At 39.4% G+C, this 13,765-nt stretch overlaps 2 protein-coding genes across 3 annotated transcripts in view; one reads left to right on the forward strand and one right to left on the reverse strand.

Moving 5' to 3' along the window:
* SLC44A3 (solute carrier family 44 member 3) overlaps nucleotides 1-3,227 on the forward strand; it is an 89,127-nt gene extending 85,900 nt beyond the window's left edge. For both annotated transcript variants that reach the window (XM_007533995.3, XM_007533998.3), the window contains exon 15: nucleotides 3,047-3,227. In XM_007533995.3, coding sequence (XP_007534057.2) covers nucleotides 3,047-3,148 — 102 coding nt within the window. In that variant the 3' untranslated portion in view covers nucleotides 3,149-3,227. The remainder of the gene's footprint in view (nucleotides 1-3,046) is intronic.
* A 2,902-nt stretch (nucleotides 3,228-6,129) lies between these two features.
* CNN3 (calponin 3) overlaps nucleotides 6,130-13,765 on the reverse strand; it is a 33,581-nt gene continuing 25,945 nt past the window's right edge. The window contains exons 2-7 of the mRNA XM_007534000.3: nucleotides 13,101-13,222; nucleotides 12,826-12,892; nucleotides 11,615-11,752; nucleotides 11,122-11,238; nucleotides 8,669-8,815; nucleotides 6,130-7,001 (exon numbers count right to left, since the gene is read on the reverse strand). Of these exons, the coding sequence (XP_007534062.1) occupies nucleotides 6,660-7,001; nucleotides 8,669-8,815; nucleotides 11,122-11,238; nucleotides 11,615-11,752; nucleotides 12,826-12,892; nucleotides 13,101-13,222 (933 nt within the window). The 3' untranslated portion in view covers nucleotides 6,130-6,659. The remainder of the gene's footprint in view (nucleotides 7,002-8,668; nucleotides 8,816-11,121; nucleotides 11,239-11,614; nucleotides 11,753-12,825; nucleotides 12,893-13,100; nucleotides 13,223-13,765) is intronic.

Consider the following 13,765-nt stretch of genomic DNA (forward strand, 5'->3'; position numbering starts at 1 on the left):
ACAGAGGTATTATTATGCACCGTTCCCACCACCAGCGTTCTGTATCCCCATTCCGTCCAGTGGAAGCTACAGTAGTTCTCCCAAGGTTGTAGATATGAGATGACTCTATTATTCTTATAACTATCTCTCTCTCTCCCTCTCTCCGTATATATATATATATATATATATATATATATGTTTGCCCTTATTTTTTCCTCCTTTCCCTTCTCAGTCATTCCCACACCTATTCTACTTCCAAATTCCTTCCTGTTTTCCTTGTCGCTCCGTGCCCTGATGGAGTTGGAGTTCAGAGCACTCTGGTCATCTTCCCCTCTCATTTCTTCCCTTCTCGGAGTATGGATCAAAATTCTTTTTGGGGTGCAGAAGGTGAGAGTTCTGGCTTCTGTAATTGCTTCTTCACTGAACATGGGCCTTGGCAGGTCAATCCATACCCCCAGCCTGATTCTATCTTTCCCTAGTAGGGTAGGGCGCTGGAGAGGTGAAGTTCTGGGACACACTAGTGAGGCTGTCTGTCTAGGTAAGTCAGGATGGAATCATGATAGCATATGCAACTTGGTGGCTGAAAGGTGGTGAGATATAAAGCAGGACAGAATGATTTATGAACAGGAACCAAAATCCCACCACCGCTGATTACTTCCATCAGGAACATCATCATAAGCCTTCTCATGGGCCACTCCAGGAACTTCTCTCTATAAAGTAGCAATGGTAGGGAATGCCCCACTCTCTTAAGTGAGGCTGGGCCATCCTACCCTGCCACTTGAGAAAGACTGGTCCTGAAATAAATGCAGCCTAGAATATTCCCAGCTGTGACCATGAACTACAAACTCAGACTGACAGGGACTGAGAAGTTACACAGGCCCTATGCTAAATATGAATATATATGGGCCCTGTATCAGGTTGACAGGGTAAAGTCATTTTTATTCATAGCTTTTCTTTAAATTTGGGAACTAGTCTCTGCCCTAATCCAACTTTCTAGCCCTTTTCTGAACTCTGACACCATCTTCCCAGACAATATTTGTAGTCCACCTCCATGTTAGCTAACAAACTTGGGCAGAGAATACTAAAGTCTTGGGCCCATTGGAATATACCTAAAATAGACCTCCTCACTTCTTTCCACCCTAAGATCCCTAGTCTCATCTGCTCTATTCTTACTTTTTAGTTCCTGTTCATTGATCATTTTGTCCTCCTTATCCTTTTTGGAACATGTGCTCCAGAATAGACTAATTATTTTCTGTACCAGTAGTCAAGATAGATTTGTGATTCTCAAGCCTTTTGATTTTAATATTTTAAAAATAGCTATTTATTGGGGGCAGGTAGTGGCACACCTGGTTGAGCACACACATTACAGTATGCAAGGACCAGGGTTCAAGCCCCCAGTCCCCACCTGCAGGGTGAAAATGCTACAAATTCCTTTCCCCTGCTCCCATCTTCTTCCTTCTCAATTTCTCTATCAAAAAAGGGAGGGGGAGGCAGGCAGTGGCACACCTGGTTAAGCATACACATTACATTATGCAAGGACCCAGGTTCAAATCCCTGGCCCCCACCTGCAGTGGGGGAGCTTCATGAGTAGTGAAGCAGGGATGCAGGTGTCACTCAGTGTCAGTCAAAGTTCAGCGCGCCAGTATGCCGGGCTAGCTTCGTGACGGTAGACAGACAGCCAGGGACACAAGGCTGAGCGCAGAAGCAGTATTTCTTTATTCATGAGCGAACGGTTCAAAAACTAATCTAATCTAATCACAACCTCATTCTGTCCTGCATCCTTCTCCTCCAGCGGCAGCTTCAGAAACCCAGGAAGTATGTAGGATAGGGGGCAGGGAGAAGGAAGAAGCGCAAAAAGGCAAAGACTAAACCAAAATCTCCCAGAGGCAGGGGGAGTGAGACCAAACCAATGTAACAGAATGATCATGTAAATAGACCACAACGTCAAGCAATGTAACAGAAGGGATCCCAGAAGCAGAACTAGAAGCATACCAACAACTCTGTCTCTTTTCACTCTACTTCCTCTACTCTCAATTCTTCTGTCACTATAAAATAAATATGTAATTAAAAAAACACCAAAATCAGGCAGAGGGTAGATAGCATAATGGTTATGCAAAAAGACTTTCATGCCTGAGGCTCCAAAGTCCCAGGTTCAATTCCCTGTACCACTATAAGCCAGAGCTGAACATTGCACTGGTAATAATAATAATACATTTATTTAGCAGACTTGGAGGTGGCACAGTGGCTACAGCATCAGTCCCGAGTTTAATCCTCTGCATCACATGTGCCAGAGTGATGCTCTAGCATCTCTATTGTTGTCAGTAAGCTTTTTGAAAGACTAAGGAGAAAGAGAATGGGGGTGGGAGAGAGGAATCAAACATTACTTTGGTATATTTGATCCTGTAGCTCAAACTTGGGACCCTATGCATGCAAGCCAGGTGATAGATATACTCTTTGTGTCACCTCCCAGGTCACAAGTCCTGTATTACTCAAGGGACACCAAGTAAAAAGCCACAACATCAGAAGAGCCCTTGTACTGCTTTTATCAGGAAATAGCAGGCAGCTGTGTTCAACAGCTTTTGCCACACAGTTGTTCCTTGTTTGCCTTATCCTATATAGACAGGGATATTTTAACAGCTGAAGTCTCATCTCTTTGCTATCTGGGTCAAGTAATGTTTTAATAATTTTCTTTCATTCTATTGCCATAAAGTACTCTTGCTTTTAAAGAGAGCAAAGTACTCTCCAGCCAGACTCAGAAGTTTAACTAGCACTTCTATAACTTTATAATTAAATATATATTCACTTTTCCATAAAAGGTAAAAATACAATAATAGCATTGTGTGTGCTCTAAAGAAAATCATCTGAATGGTGACAGGAAGTCAACCGTATCTTCTTTCCAAGTTAAGCTTTTTCAATTAAAAAGACATTTTGAAACTGACCACTCAAAATATTTTAATTCAACAGGGAAAACTTGTTAAATGATAAGGCTCATTGAAACAAGTAACCAGGTAAATGGTTGCCAGTGTTGCAGATACAGAACACAGAACTAATGCCTTTTGTTTTACAGAGTTTTTTAAAGAGGATCAGCAAATTAAAGAATGTAAGGGCACAGAGAAGCAAGACTGTGTTACAGGAAGAGGGAACAGAGCTCCAGCCCATTGTGAGATAGACACCCATTAGCTATTTGTACCTAAAAATGCTTCCTTCTATGAGTCATTCCCAAAATAAACAATAAGCCTGAAAGAACACTGTTTTTGTTGTTTGTTTGCCCATATTATAATACTAGAGCCATAAAGTTTAGAGACAAAATGTGTACAGAGATAAAGAATCTTTAAAGGCCATGTTTACATGAATAAATTAAAAAGTGTCTGATGTAAAACAAACAAATATCTTCAGATACCAATTAAAGAAACTTCCTCATAACCAGTAAATGAACCTTAGCAGAAATCTCTAGAATTTTCTATTAGTACAGAGGCCTTTTCCCCACTAATTCAATCCTAAGTAACAAACTGAAAGTTTAGCTGGCGTTATCTATCATCTGATGGGTAAGGTATAAAACAGAGAAAGAAGTTTAACCAGACATGACTCAAGTTTGTTAAGAGCACTAAGCTCTTACAAATTAGCCAACATACTGTAAGAAGTAGTTTTCAAGGGGGTCGGGCAGTAGCGCAGCGGGTTAAGCGCATATGACACGAAGCACAAAGACCAGCGTAGGGGTCCCAGTTCAAGGCTCCGGCTCCCCACCTGCAGGGGGGTTGCTTCACAAACAGTGAAGCAGGTCTGCAGGTGTCTTTTCCTCCCTGTCTTCCCCTTCTCTCTCAATTTCTCTCTGTCCTATCCAACAACCACATCAATAATAGTAACAACAACAACAAAGCACAAGGGTAACAAAAATGGGGAAAAAAATGGCCTCCAGGAGCAAAGGATTCACAGTGCAGGCATCGAGCCCCAGTAATAATCCTGGAGACAAAAAAATTTTTTAAAGTATAATAAAATAGAAGTAGTTTTCAGTCACAGTCACACAGAGACTCTGCCTGAAAGAAGGAAAATGTTAAATACATGTGACTGGAACCCATCCTCAGAGGCAGGTGGGAATGGGGAGGGCAGCTTTTCTGTTTTGAAGCTTTAAACAAATAGAACATTTAACATCTTGATTGGCAATTTCACTTCAGCCAGATGGTCAGGTAAACAATTACCTAATCCTTTCCTAACAGGAGAGCCAATCTGGCTTATGTGGCAGGGCCAGTAAAGCAAAATACAACTTCCTAAAACCCTCTTTGAAGATGTCAAGCAGCAGCATGCCAGTTCGGGCTTACTTAACAAATTGTGACGTTTGCAAAGCCAGTTTCACTCCCAAGCTTGGAGAGCCAGTCCCATCAGTAGAGGTCACTTGACTGAGAAAATCAGAATCTAGTGCAACTCCACTGGTCCTTTTTCTTTTTAGCAGTGCTGGGGGCCCCGCATGGTCTATAGCTCCCAGGACCCCTCCCCACCCCCCTACCCCTATCTTGGATCAGAGAAAAGAGAAAAGAAAACAAGAGATATCCACTAACTCCACCATTCATGGAGCTTCTCTAGTGTCTTGGTATTGTCATGTGATACCAGGGCTTGAACTGAGGGCCTACTGCATGATAAGGTGGCTGAGCTACCTGCAATTTCCTTTCAGTGGTTAGATGTCTTGTCATTGCACACTTAGCTGTTTTAAGCTGCTGTCAGGATTAAACATTAGATTTTGCAGACACTTCATACTATAAACCTAGTTTTTTTTAAAAAAAACATTATCCCCTTTTGTTGCCCTTGTTGTTTTATTGTTGTAGCTATTGTTATTGCTGCTGTTGTTGGATAGGACAGAGAAATGGAGACAGAGAGGGGGAGAGAAACATAGACACCTGCAGACCTGCTGCACCACCTGTGAAGCAACTCCCCTGCAGGTGGGGAACTGGGGGCTCGAACCAGGATCCTTAATGCCAGTCCTTGCGCTTTGCGCTACCTACGCTTAACCCTCTGTGTTACTACCCGATTCCCATAAACCTAGTTTTTATAGCATATCTTACTCCTGATCCTGCCTATTGTTCATCTTAGAATAAGATCTCCTGCCACATATTTTATTTTTATTTTTGTATTAGCGGTTCAATATTGATTTACAAAATTACATGTCAACAGGGGTATAATTCCATACCATTCTCACCACCAGCGTTCTGAATCCCCAGTCCCTCCACAGCAAACCACCACAGTTCTCCCAAGGTTGCAGACATGGGTTAACTGTCACCTCTACAACTATCTGTCCACATTTGTATGTAATTGCTCTCTTTTTCTTTTTTCTTTTTTTTTTTTTTTTACATTTGATTGTATTTCTTTTTTTTTTTTTAATTTTTTATTTAATTGCCCTCTTTTTCTTCCAGGTCCAATCCTCTCTTAGCCCTCCAAGCCACATAACCTTATTACTATATACAAATATCTCTCCCCTTTTTATCCTCTCTCTCTCTGGGACCTGATGGAGCTGGAGTACAAAGCCCTCGTATCCTCTTCCTCCTATCACTTCACTCACACTGGGAGTTTGAATCAAAGTTGTTTGGGGCGTGCAGAATCCTACCACATTTCCATCAACATTCCCAATGATGATTTTTAAATGCTTCCAAGTCGAACTTAAAATGAATGGAGTCAAATGAGTTACAACAGAGTAAAAAGAGTCAAAGACCAGTTGGAACCCAGCTGAAGAATGTACAAGTTCCTTCATTCCTCTAAGCTGAGTCTCAAGCATAGATTTCATTTATCTCCTGAATCAAATAAATGTTAAAGTACTTTATATAACAGTATCTGAGAAAAGAGTACTTTTCAAAAATCTCCCTCTACTCATCTGGAAGCTAGTCAGCAAATAACCAGCCTACGGTTCATATGGATGTTCAAAAAAAAATATTTATTTATAAAAAATACAATGGGATAAGTTTATGCTGAGAAATGCAGCAATAAATACAGTTGAAGGGAACAGAGCAACTCTACATTTGATACATTGGCACAAACAGAGAGAGCAAATGCACCACCCAGGCAGGAAAGTCTGCAGGCAGACTTTGTACACGCTCTTTTAGCAACACCACTCTGGAAAAATCTCATCAGTTTAGGAAAGATAATGAGTACACATTTAATCAGAAATGCACACAAATCATGACTTTATTTAAAAATTAGCAAACAATACTGCAGAAACATTGATATGTAAATTTCTAAAATGCTGCATGTTAAATTTAGTTGGCAAAGGCCACATTTACTATAAGCATGAGTTTAGTCTTCCATGTAGAAACCAGATACGAAACGGTAAAAAAAAAAAAAAAAAAAAAGGTTCCTATTGTTTGAAAATACCAGTTTTAAGTAGAAGATTGTAAAAAATGCATAGACCTTTAATGAAAGAACTGGCTGTACAAGAGTACTCCCCTTTCACAGTATTCCTTTTTACTTCATATGCAAGTTATTGATTATGCTGTAGGATTTAACTGTTACAGCACTAAAAGGCAACTATTTAGGGAATAGGCAGAAAAAGGAAAAAGGAATGTATGTAAGGCAATATTTCTTTTAGGTACAATAAGCATAATAGTGTTTTAGGAAGACAAGATAAAAATTACTCAAGGCTAGCTTGGTTCTCACTGAATAAAAACAACGGGCTAAATACTGAGCTCCTCTGTGTGACTCTAATAGTCAATGCCTTGGTCGCCATACTGGTATTCCCTGGGGTAGTCATCTTGGTACTCGCCATGATATTCATCTGGATATTCTGCCTGGTAATCACTATCACTGATTTCTGATCCATTTGTTCCTGTTCCTTGGCTCCCATTATGAATCACTGGTTCTGTGGGAGCAGCACAATATTTGGGATCATACACTTGCCGCCCAAGCCCATACACACTCATTCCTTTCTGGGAAGCAACTTTGTTGGTACCCATCTGTAGAGAAATGGTTGAGTTGTCCACTGGTTGTAATGTCAGCTTCTGATCGTAGATGTCTCTTCTAGTGCCTGGCGCTGACATCCCCGCCTGGCATTAGAACACAATTTAAAAATTAAAAGAGTAGTTATAACCCACTTTTGTGAATATTTTACAAATTATGGCATTTACAGAGAATGTGAAGATATTAATATGACAACTTTTATGAAGTCTAGGGGTAAAGCCAGCTCACCAAAATATTCTGACTCCAAAGCTCTCTTTTGAAGTAAGTAGGCACTAGCGCCCAAGGGTTCCCTGCAATTCTTTCTTGGCTGTAAAATCGGTATGTAGCCTCAAACAAGTTAACTCACTTTTAGGTTTCTCACATGCAAAAATGGAGAGATTTATAGGAGGATCAGACATAAATGTAAAGACAAGGCATGATGTAGGCACACCTGGAAGTTCATTCAAATGCCTACTAAAGACCCTTTAGGCTACTCGGGATACCCATTTCAAAAGGCCATAGCACATTCAAAGCCAACCACTTCAGAATGGCTACTCCAGACTACATTATCTCACAGCTCATTTCTCCACTTAACGGTGAGCATACTCTTCCAGAGTTAGCATCGTTAAAATGTAAACTTAAATGGCAGCTATGAGAGCCCTCGTGCCACACATGGCTGACCCATGTTCCATATGGCAAAATTATACATTTTATCTAGGGGTCATTAAGACAGCATTTTTGGCCAATGAGATAGCTCACCAGGCATGGTGCCTGCTTCGCCATGTGCACACAACCCAGGTTTGAGGTCCCAGGACACCACATGGAAGTGCTGTGGCACTGTGGGAAAGTTTCTGTGCTACGGTTTCTCTCCCTCTCTCTATCTGAAGAAGTCACTATGGAGCAGGGGAACCCTGGTGACAAGAAGAAATAAATCTCCCTATGAGGTGCTGGCACTCTGTATTTACAAGGAAATATTTCCAACTCGAATATGGTGTTAGAATACCGGCACTCCCGCCATCCTGCCTTTCCCATTAACTTACATTTACACAATTAATAGGCTTGTTAGCTAAGCAGTTCTTAGAACACCGGGCAATTTTACCTGTCCGATTAGTTAAGGGCTTCTTTAAAAGTAAAAGATTAGAGTGAGCTATTTACTTGGATTTGGAGCAAGAACATTTGTAGCCAACATTTTAACTTATAGTTAATGCTATTCTGTATAACACAACCATGATCCAGTAGCTTCCGATGGAGGAAATGGGGATATAGAATTCTGGTGGTGGGAACAGTGCAGATTTATATTCCTGTTACCTTATTGTTTTGTAAATCAACATTAAGTCACTAATAAAATTTAAAAAACATGAGCTAGCTGCATGTACTTGTTTTATTAAAAGGTACTTTGACTTTTTTGCTTTCTCAGCAAAATCTATTTTCTTGAAGGAATATACTATACTAAAAACAAACAACAGTGTCGAGTGGTGGCACATCTGGTTGACTGCACACGTTACAATGCCCAAGGACTTGGGTTTGAGCCCCCCGTTCCCACCTGCATAGGAAAAGCTTTTTGAGTGGTGAAGCAGGTCTGCAGGTGTCTCTCTGTCTCTCTCCCTTTCTATCACCCCCTTCCCTCTCGATTTCTTGCTATCTCTATCCAATATAAATAAATATAATTTAAAAAATTAAAAAATATAGATCAAAACAAAACAATATCAACAGCAAAACACCTAATCTGAACTTAGTTAAGTGCTTATTCAAATAGCAAGAAGGTACTGATTACCTGGCTGGCTCCTTTGTTGGTACCCATCTGCAGACTAATTGTGGTCTGATCAAAAGGTTTGTCAGTTTGCATCTTGGGATCATATAGATGCCTCCTAGTCCCATAGGCTGTCATACCTGCCTGGCTGGCGCATTTGTTGGTTCCCATCTTTTAAGTTAAAAATAAAATAAACATTAATCCTTGGGAAATGACAACATATATGACACATAGAACTTTGTTTTATTAAAACACTGGAAGGTCCAGGCCACAGCTGGCATGTCCCTTCCATGTTGATGCTGTGGTCAACCAAACACAAAACAAAGCCGTTCTATGTCTTTCCAAACAAATGTCAAAGCACTCACTTTAAAAAGTGAGATGCTTGTTTTATAAAGACACTTTTTAAAGAATGTTCTGGATGTAAGAGCCTACAACATAACTAACCACACAAAAACACGTACATTAAAAGGTGTTATTTAAACACCCTTCCTTATTAAAATAGCAGGATTATGAGTAATCAATTTTCTCTATTAACTAAACCCTCTTCTCTCTGTAACACAGATAACCAAGTGAAGGGAGAGCTGCTTCAGCTTTTCAAAGAGCTAGAAACAATCTTTTGGCCAGAAAATATGCTTTTTCTATTTCAGATATATTTTACATAAACTGTGATAGCAAATACCAGGTGTCTTCTCTGGCAGCTTAAAAAGGGTTTCTTTTACATTTCATAAAAATCACCATTTCCATGGGAAAGGGACCAGATTTTAGTCCACCAACTCTCATTTCACTGGGTAGAGTCAGGAAGAGGCAGAATGAAAAATGTGAATTCAATCAAGTTCAGTGAAACAATAATTAACTTCTCCCCACTGACAACAGTATGGTTTAAACCAACTAGTACACCCTGTTCTACTGGTTGGGGATACATTTATACTGTGTGGTCACTTTTCCTTAAAAACAAGATTTACTAAAGGAATTTTTTCTTTCCCCTGTAAGTAAAGCCTATTTATTGAAGATTCAGAAAACATATAAACACTAAAAGGGAAAAGCAACTATTTCTACCATCTAGACATTCACCTTAAATACTTGTACACTAGTTTTTTCACCTTATTTGTTGTGTATACCTATAGACACATATGCATGTGAACATATACAACTACAAAGTAAGCCATATGCATCTTCAAAGTAAAACACTGACCATAGTTTATTGCCTGACTTGTCTTCCTTAATTTTTGAAATCTTACCATTTGAACTACTAATGTGTTTGGTGGTTTTATCATAACATAACTTATTACCTTTAAGAAATTTGGAAACGAATCCAATTACAAAGAAGACTAAGGCAAGTATAAACCTATGGGACTACATCAAATTAAAAAACTTCTTCACAGCAAAAGAAACCACTACCCAAACCAAGAGACCCCTCACAGAATGGGAGAAGATCTTTACATGCCATACATCAGATAAGAGTTTAATAACCAACATATATAAAGAGCTTGCCAGACTCAACAACAAGACAACAAATAACCCCATCCAAAAATGGGGGGAGGACATGGACAGAATATTCACCACAGAAGAGATCCAAAAGGCTGAGAAACACATGAAAAAATGCTCCAAGTCTCTGATTGTCAGAGAAATGCAAATCAAGACAACAATGAGATATCACTTCACTCCTGTGAGAATTTCTTACATCAGAAAAGGTAACAGCAGCAAATGCTGGAGAGGGCGTGGGGTCAAAGGAACCCTCCTGCACTGCTGGTGGGAATGTAAATTGGTCCAACCACTGTGGAGAACAGTCTAGAGAACTCTCCGAAGGGTAGAAATGGACCTACCCTATGACCCTGCAATTCCTCTCCTGGGGATATATCCTAAGGAACCCAACACATCCATCCAAAAAGATCTGTGTACACATATGTTCTTGGCAGCACAATTTGTAATAGCCAAAACCTGGAAGCAACCCAGGTGTCCAACAACAGATGAGTGGCTGAGCAAGTTGTGGTATATATACACAATGGAATACTACTCAGCCGTAAAAAATGGTGACTTCACCGTTTTCAGCCGATCTTGGATGGACCTTGAAAAATTCATGTTGAGTGAAATAAGTCAGAAACAGAAGGATGAATATGGGATGATCTCACTCTCAGGCAGAAGTTGAAAAACAAGATCAGAAAAGAAAACGCAAGTAGAACCTGAAATGGAATTGGCATATCGCACCAAAGTAAATGACTCTGGGGTGGGTGCATGGGGAGAATACAGGTCCATGAAGGATGATAAGTGACATAGTGGGGGTTGTATTGTTAAATGGGAAACTGGGGAATGTTATCCATGTACAAACTATTGTATTTACTGTTGAATGTAAAACATTAATTCCCCAATAAAGAAATAAATTAAAAAAAAAAGAAAAAAAGAAATTTGGGTTTCCAATTTCTTGCATGCTGAGAATGACAATGAGTGAGCAACCAATTATAGAATATGACATCACTTACCTGCAAACCAATTACACTTTGGCCAGCTTTTAATTTGCCTTCATCAAAACGTCTTGTTTGTTTTTCTGCATACTTCACTCCAATATCAATGGTTGTGTGGAATCCTTTTGTTTTAGCCTAAACAAAAAAAAAGATGTATACTAACTAAAAAGAACACTTAAGTTGGACTTCTGCCAAGAAAACTTTACAGGAAAAAAAAAACAAATAAATGATCCTGTCCGTATAGGAAGACTAGATCATATAAAACCTAATTGAGGGATGCAAAATGTATTCAGCCATTCATAACAGACTACTACTCCTCTGATATATGGGTAGTATTATAATTAAGCTATCCTGCACAAGCTGGTCACTGTCAACAGCCTTTCCACAAAGCTAATAATTATAGAAGAGATAGGCCCCTTCTTGCCTCATCGGAACGCTCATGAGAGAAAAACAATGTAGTTCATCCCCAAAGTGGTGAGGATTTTTCAACCAGCATTAAAGACATACGTACCAGACCTGCGAGAGCCACCAGCGTAGTCTGAACCTGGGTCATGTTCCCATTCTCAAAAAGATCATTTGCCTCAAATATGTCATGTGGTTTCATACCATAAGCTTGAATGGCTTTAATAAAATTGCCAATATTCTCCAACTATGAAGAGAAAGAGTCACAGAACTTTTAGAGCTAAGTATTGATATTCCTAGTATCTAAGGATCCGAAGTCTGCATGACTACATACAAACTACCAGACAGAAAGCTACTGTGCATGAATATCTGATCGCATACACATAAACATAGTTCACTTTGGAGAAGGAAAGAATAAAAAGAGTATTGCAGAATGAATCATGTTATGATCTTTTTAAATACTTTCTAACAACCAAGTTTTTTCAGTTTAAATGCAGAATCTTTGTTGATGTTTTGAGGGGCTGTATTTCAGAGCTATCCAGGTCCAGAATTTTCTTTGTGAAAAGGACCATAATTACTTGCATCAATAATTTATCATGTTGGGTTGATGAGACAGCTCACTCTAAGCACCAACTTGTATGTCTGAGGCCCCCCCAGAGGTCCCAGGTTCAATGCTTGGTACCACCTTAAGCCAGAGCTAAGCAATGCTCTAGTTCTCACTTTCATGATCACTAAATAAATCTTTTTTTAAAAATAATGTATCATGCTTAATTTTAATTTAGAAATAAATTTGGCTACTAGATGCTTGTTTGCTTATGTGTTAACATGCATCTCTAAGACTAAATATCCAATTTTACTTTCTTAGTCATACACATTCATGAATTAAGACTATGCTTCATGCAGTATTCCATAATCAACTGCTGATGACTATGTTAAATTTACTGGTTTTTTTCCTTCATTAATCCTTATGTTCTAGGTTGTATTTCTCTATATAAGCCTGGTGAAATCCTAAGATCAGACTAAATGCAAGAAAACATCTCAGCTGAACATGCAGAACCACAAAGTAGTTTTAACTATAGGAATGTTAAGAATAATACAGTAAATTAATTATATAAAATATATATAGCATCCACACTAATTTCTGCTAAGTAAAATACAATCACATGCACAGTTTTCTGCTAAAACGCTGTTGTAATATGTGTGCTTAGCCAGCTGCACCACTGCCTGGCCCCCTTAAAGTGCCTTGTTAAAATTGTAATCTAGCTTTCACTGTATAAAGAATATCCAACGGAAACTGGACGCTGCTGGTTTGGCTGTTACCTGGGGCCAGTTTAATGAGGATTCATTGACTTTCTTCACTGAACCTGGTTGTAGCTTGTTTATGAGTCTGTATAGAGAGAGAGAGAAAAAAAGTATGGCACCTTACTTACTGGTCACAAAGAAATAAGGACTATAATGTAAAGTTGGTTTCCTTCAGTGAAGGAAAGTATTAAAAACATCTTCAGAAATCAAGTTCTAACAGCTTGGACAGGGAAAGAGAACACAGAGGTTGGTGGGAAGCAGGGGAACAACAGAAACATCTGGGACAAACTTACTCGCAGAGGATGATGCCATCTTTTAAGCCCAGTTGGAAGTTGGTGCCAATGCTCATGCCCGTCACTTCTTCTATCCAGTTGCGAAGATCTTCTTCCGCCTGATGATCATACTTGGAAGCGATCTGAAATACAAATTAATTTTAGAAGAATTCTCACCAGTTCATCAAAAACTGTGGACTTACAACTTGCTCTGCTTTAATTATCCATGGAGACCACAGCTTGACATGCAATAAATTACTTCCACTGTAGTTCACAGAAGAACCTAACCAAACATTTCAGCTTCAGTAACTAAGTAAAACTGGGATGGGTGTGGGGAGGAGAGGTTGAGTCTGAAGAGCTAGCTCACTGGGTAGGGTGCCATGCATGAGACCACAGGCGACTACCACAGAATCAGAGAAAGCTCTATGCTGTAGTGTTGCTTCCTCTCTACTTGAAGGGGGGGGGGGGGGGCAGTAGTGCCCAGAAATGGGGAATTCCCATATATGTGAGGGCTTGGTTTCACGAATATGCACACAAAAATTAGTTTTGACTTAGGGAAGTATACAGAATTTATTTATTTATTTATTTTTTAATCTTTAAAAAAATTTTATTATCTTTATTTATTGGATAGAGACAGTCAGAAATTGAGAGGGAAGGGAGGGATAGAGAGAGTGAGAGACAGACAC

This window comes from Erinaceus europaeus, chromosome 11 (genome assembly GCF_950295315.1).
Source record: "Erinaceus europaeus chromosome 11, mEriEur2.1, whole genome shotgun sequence".
NCBI classification, from domain to species: Eukaryota; Metazoa; Chordata; class Mammalia; order Eulipotyphla; family Erinaceidae; genus Erinaceus; species Erinaceus europaeus.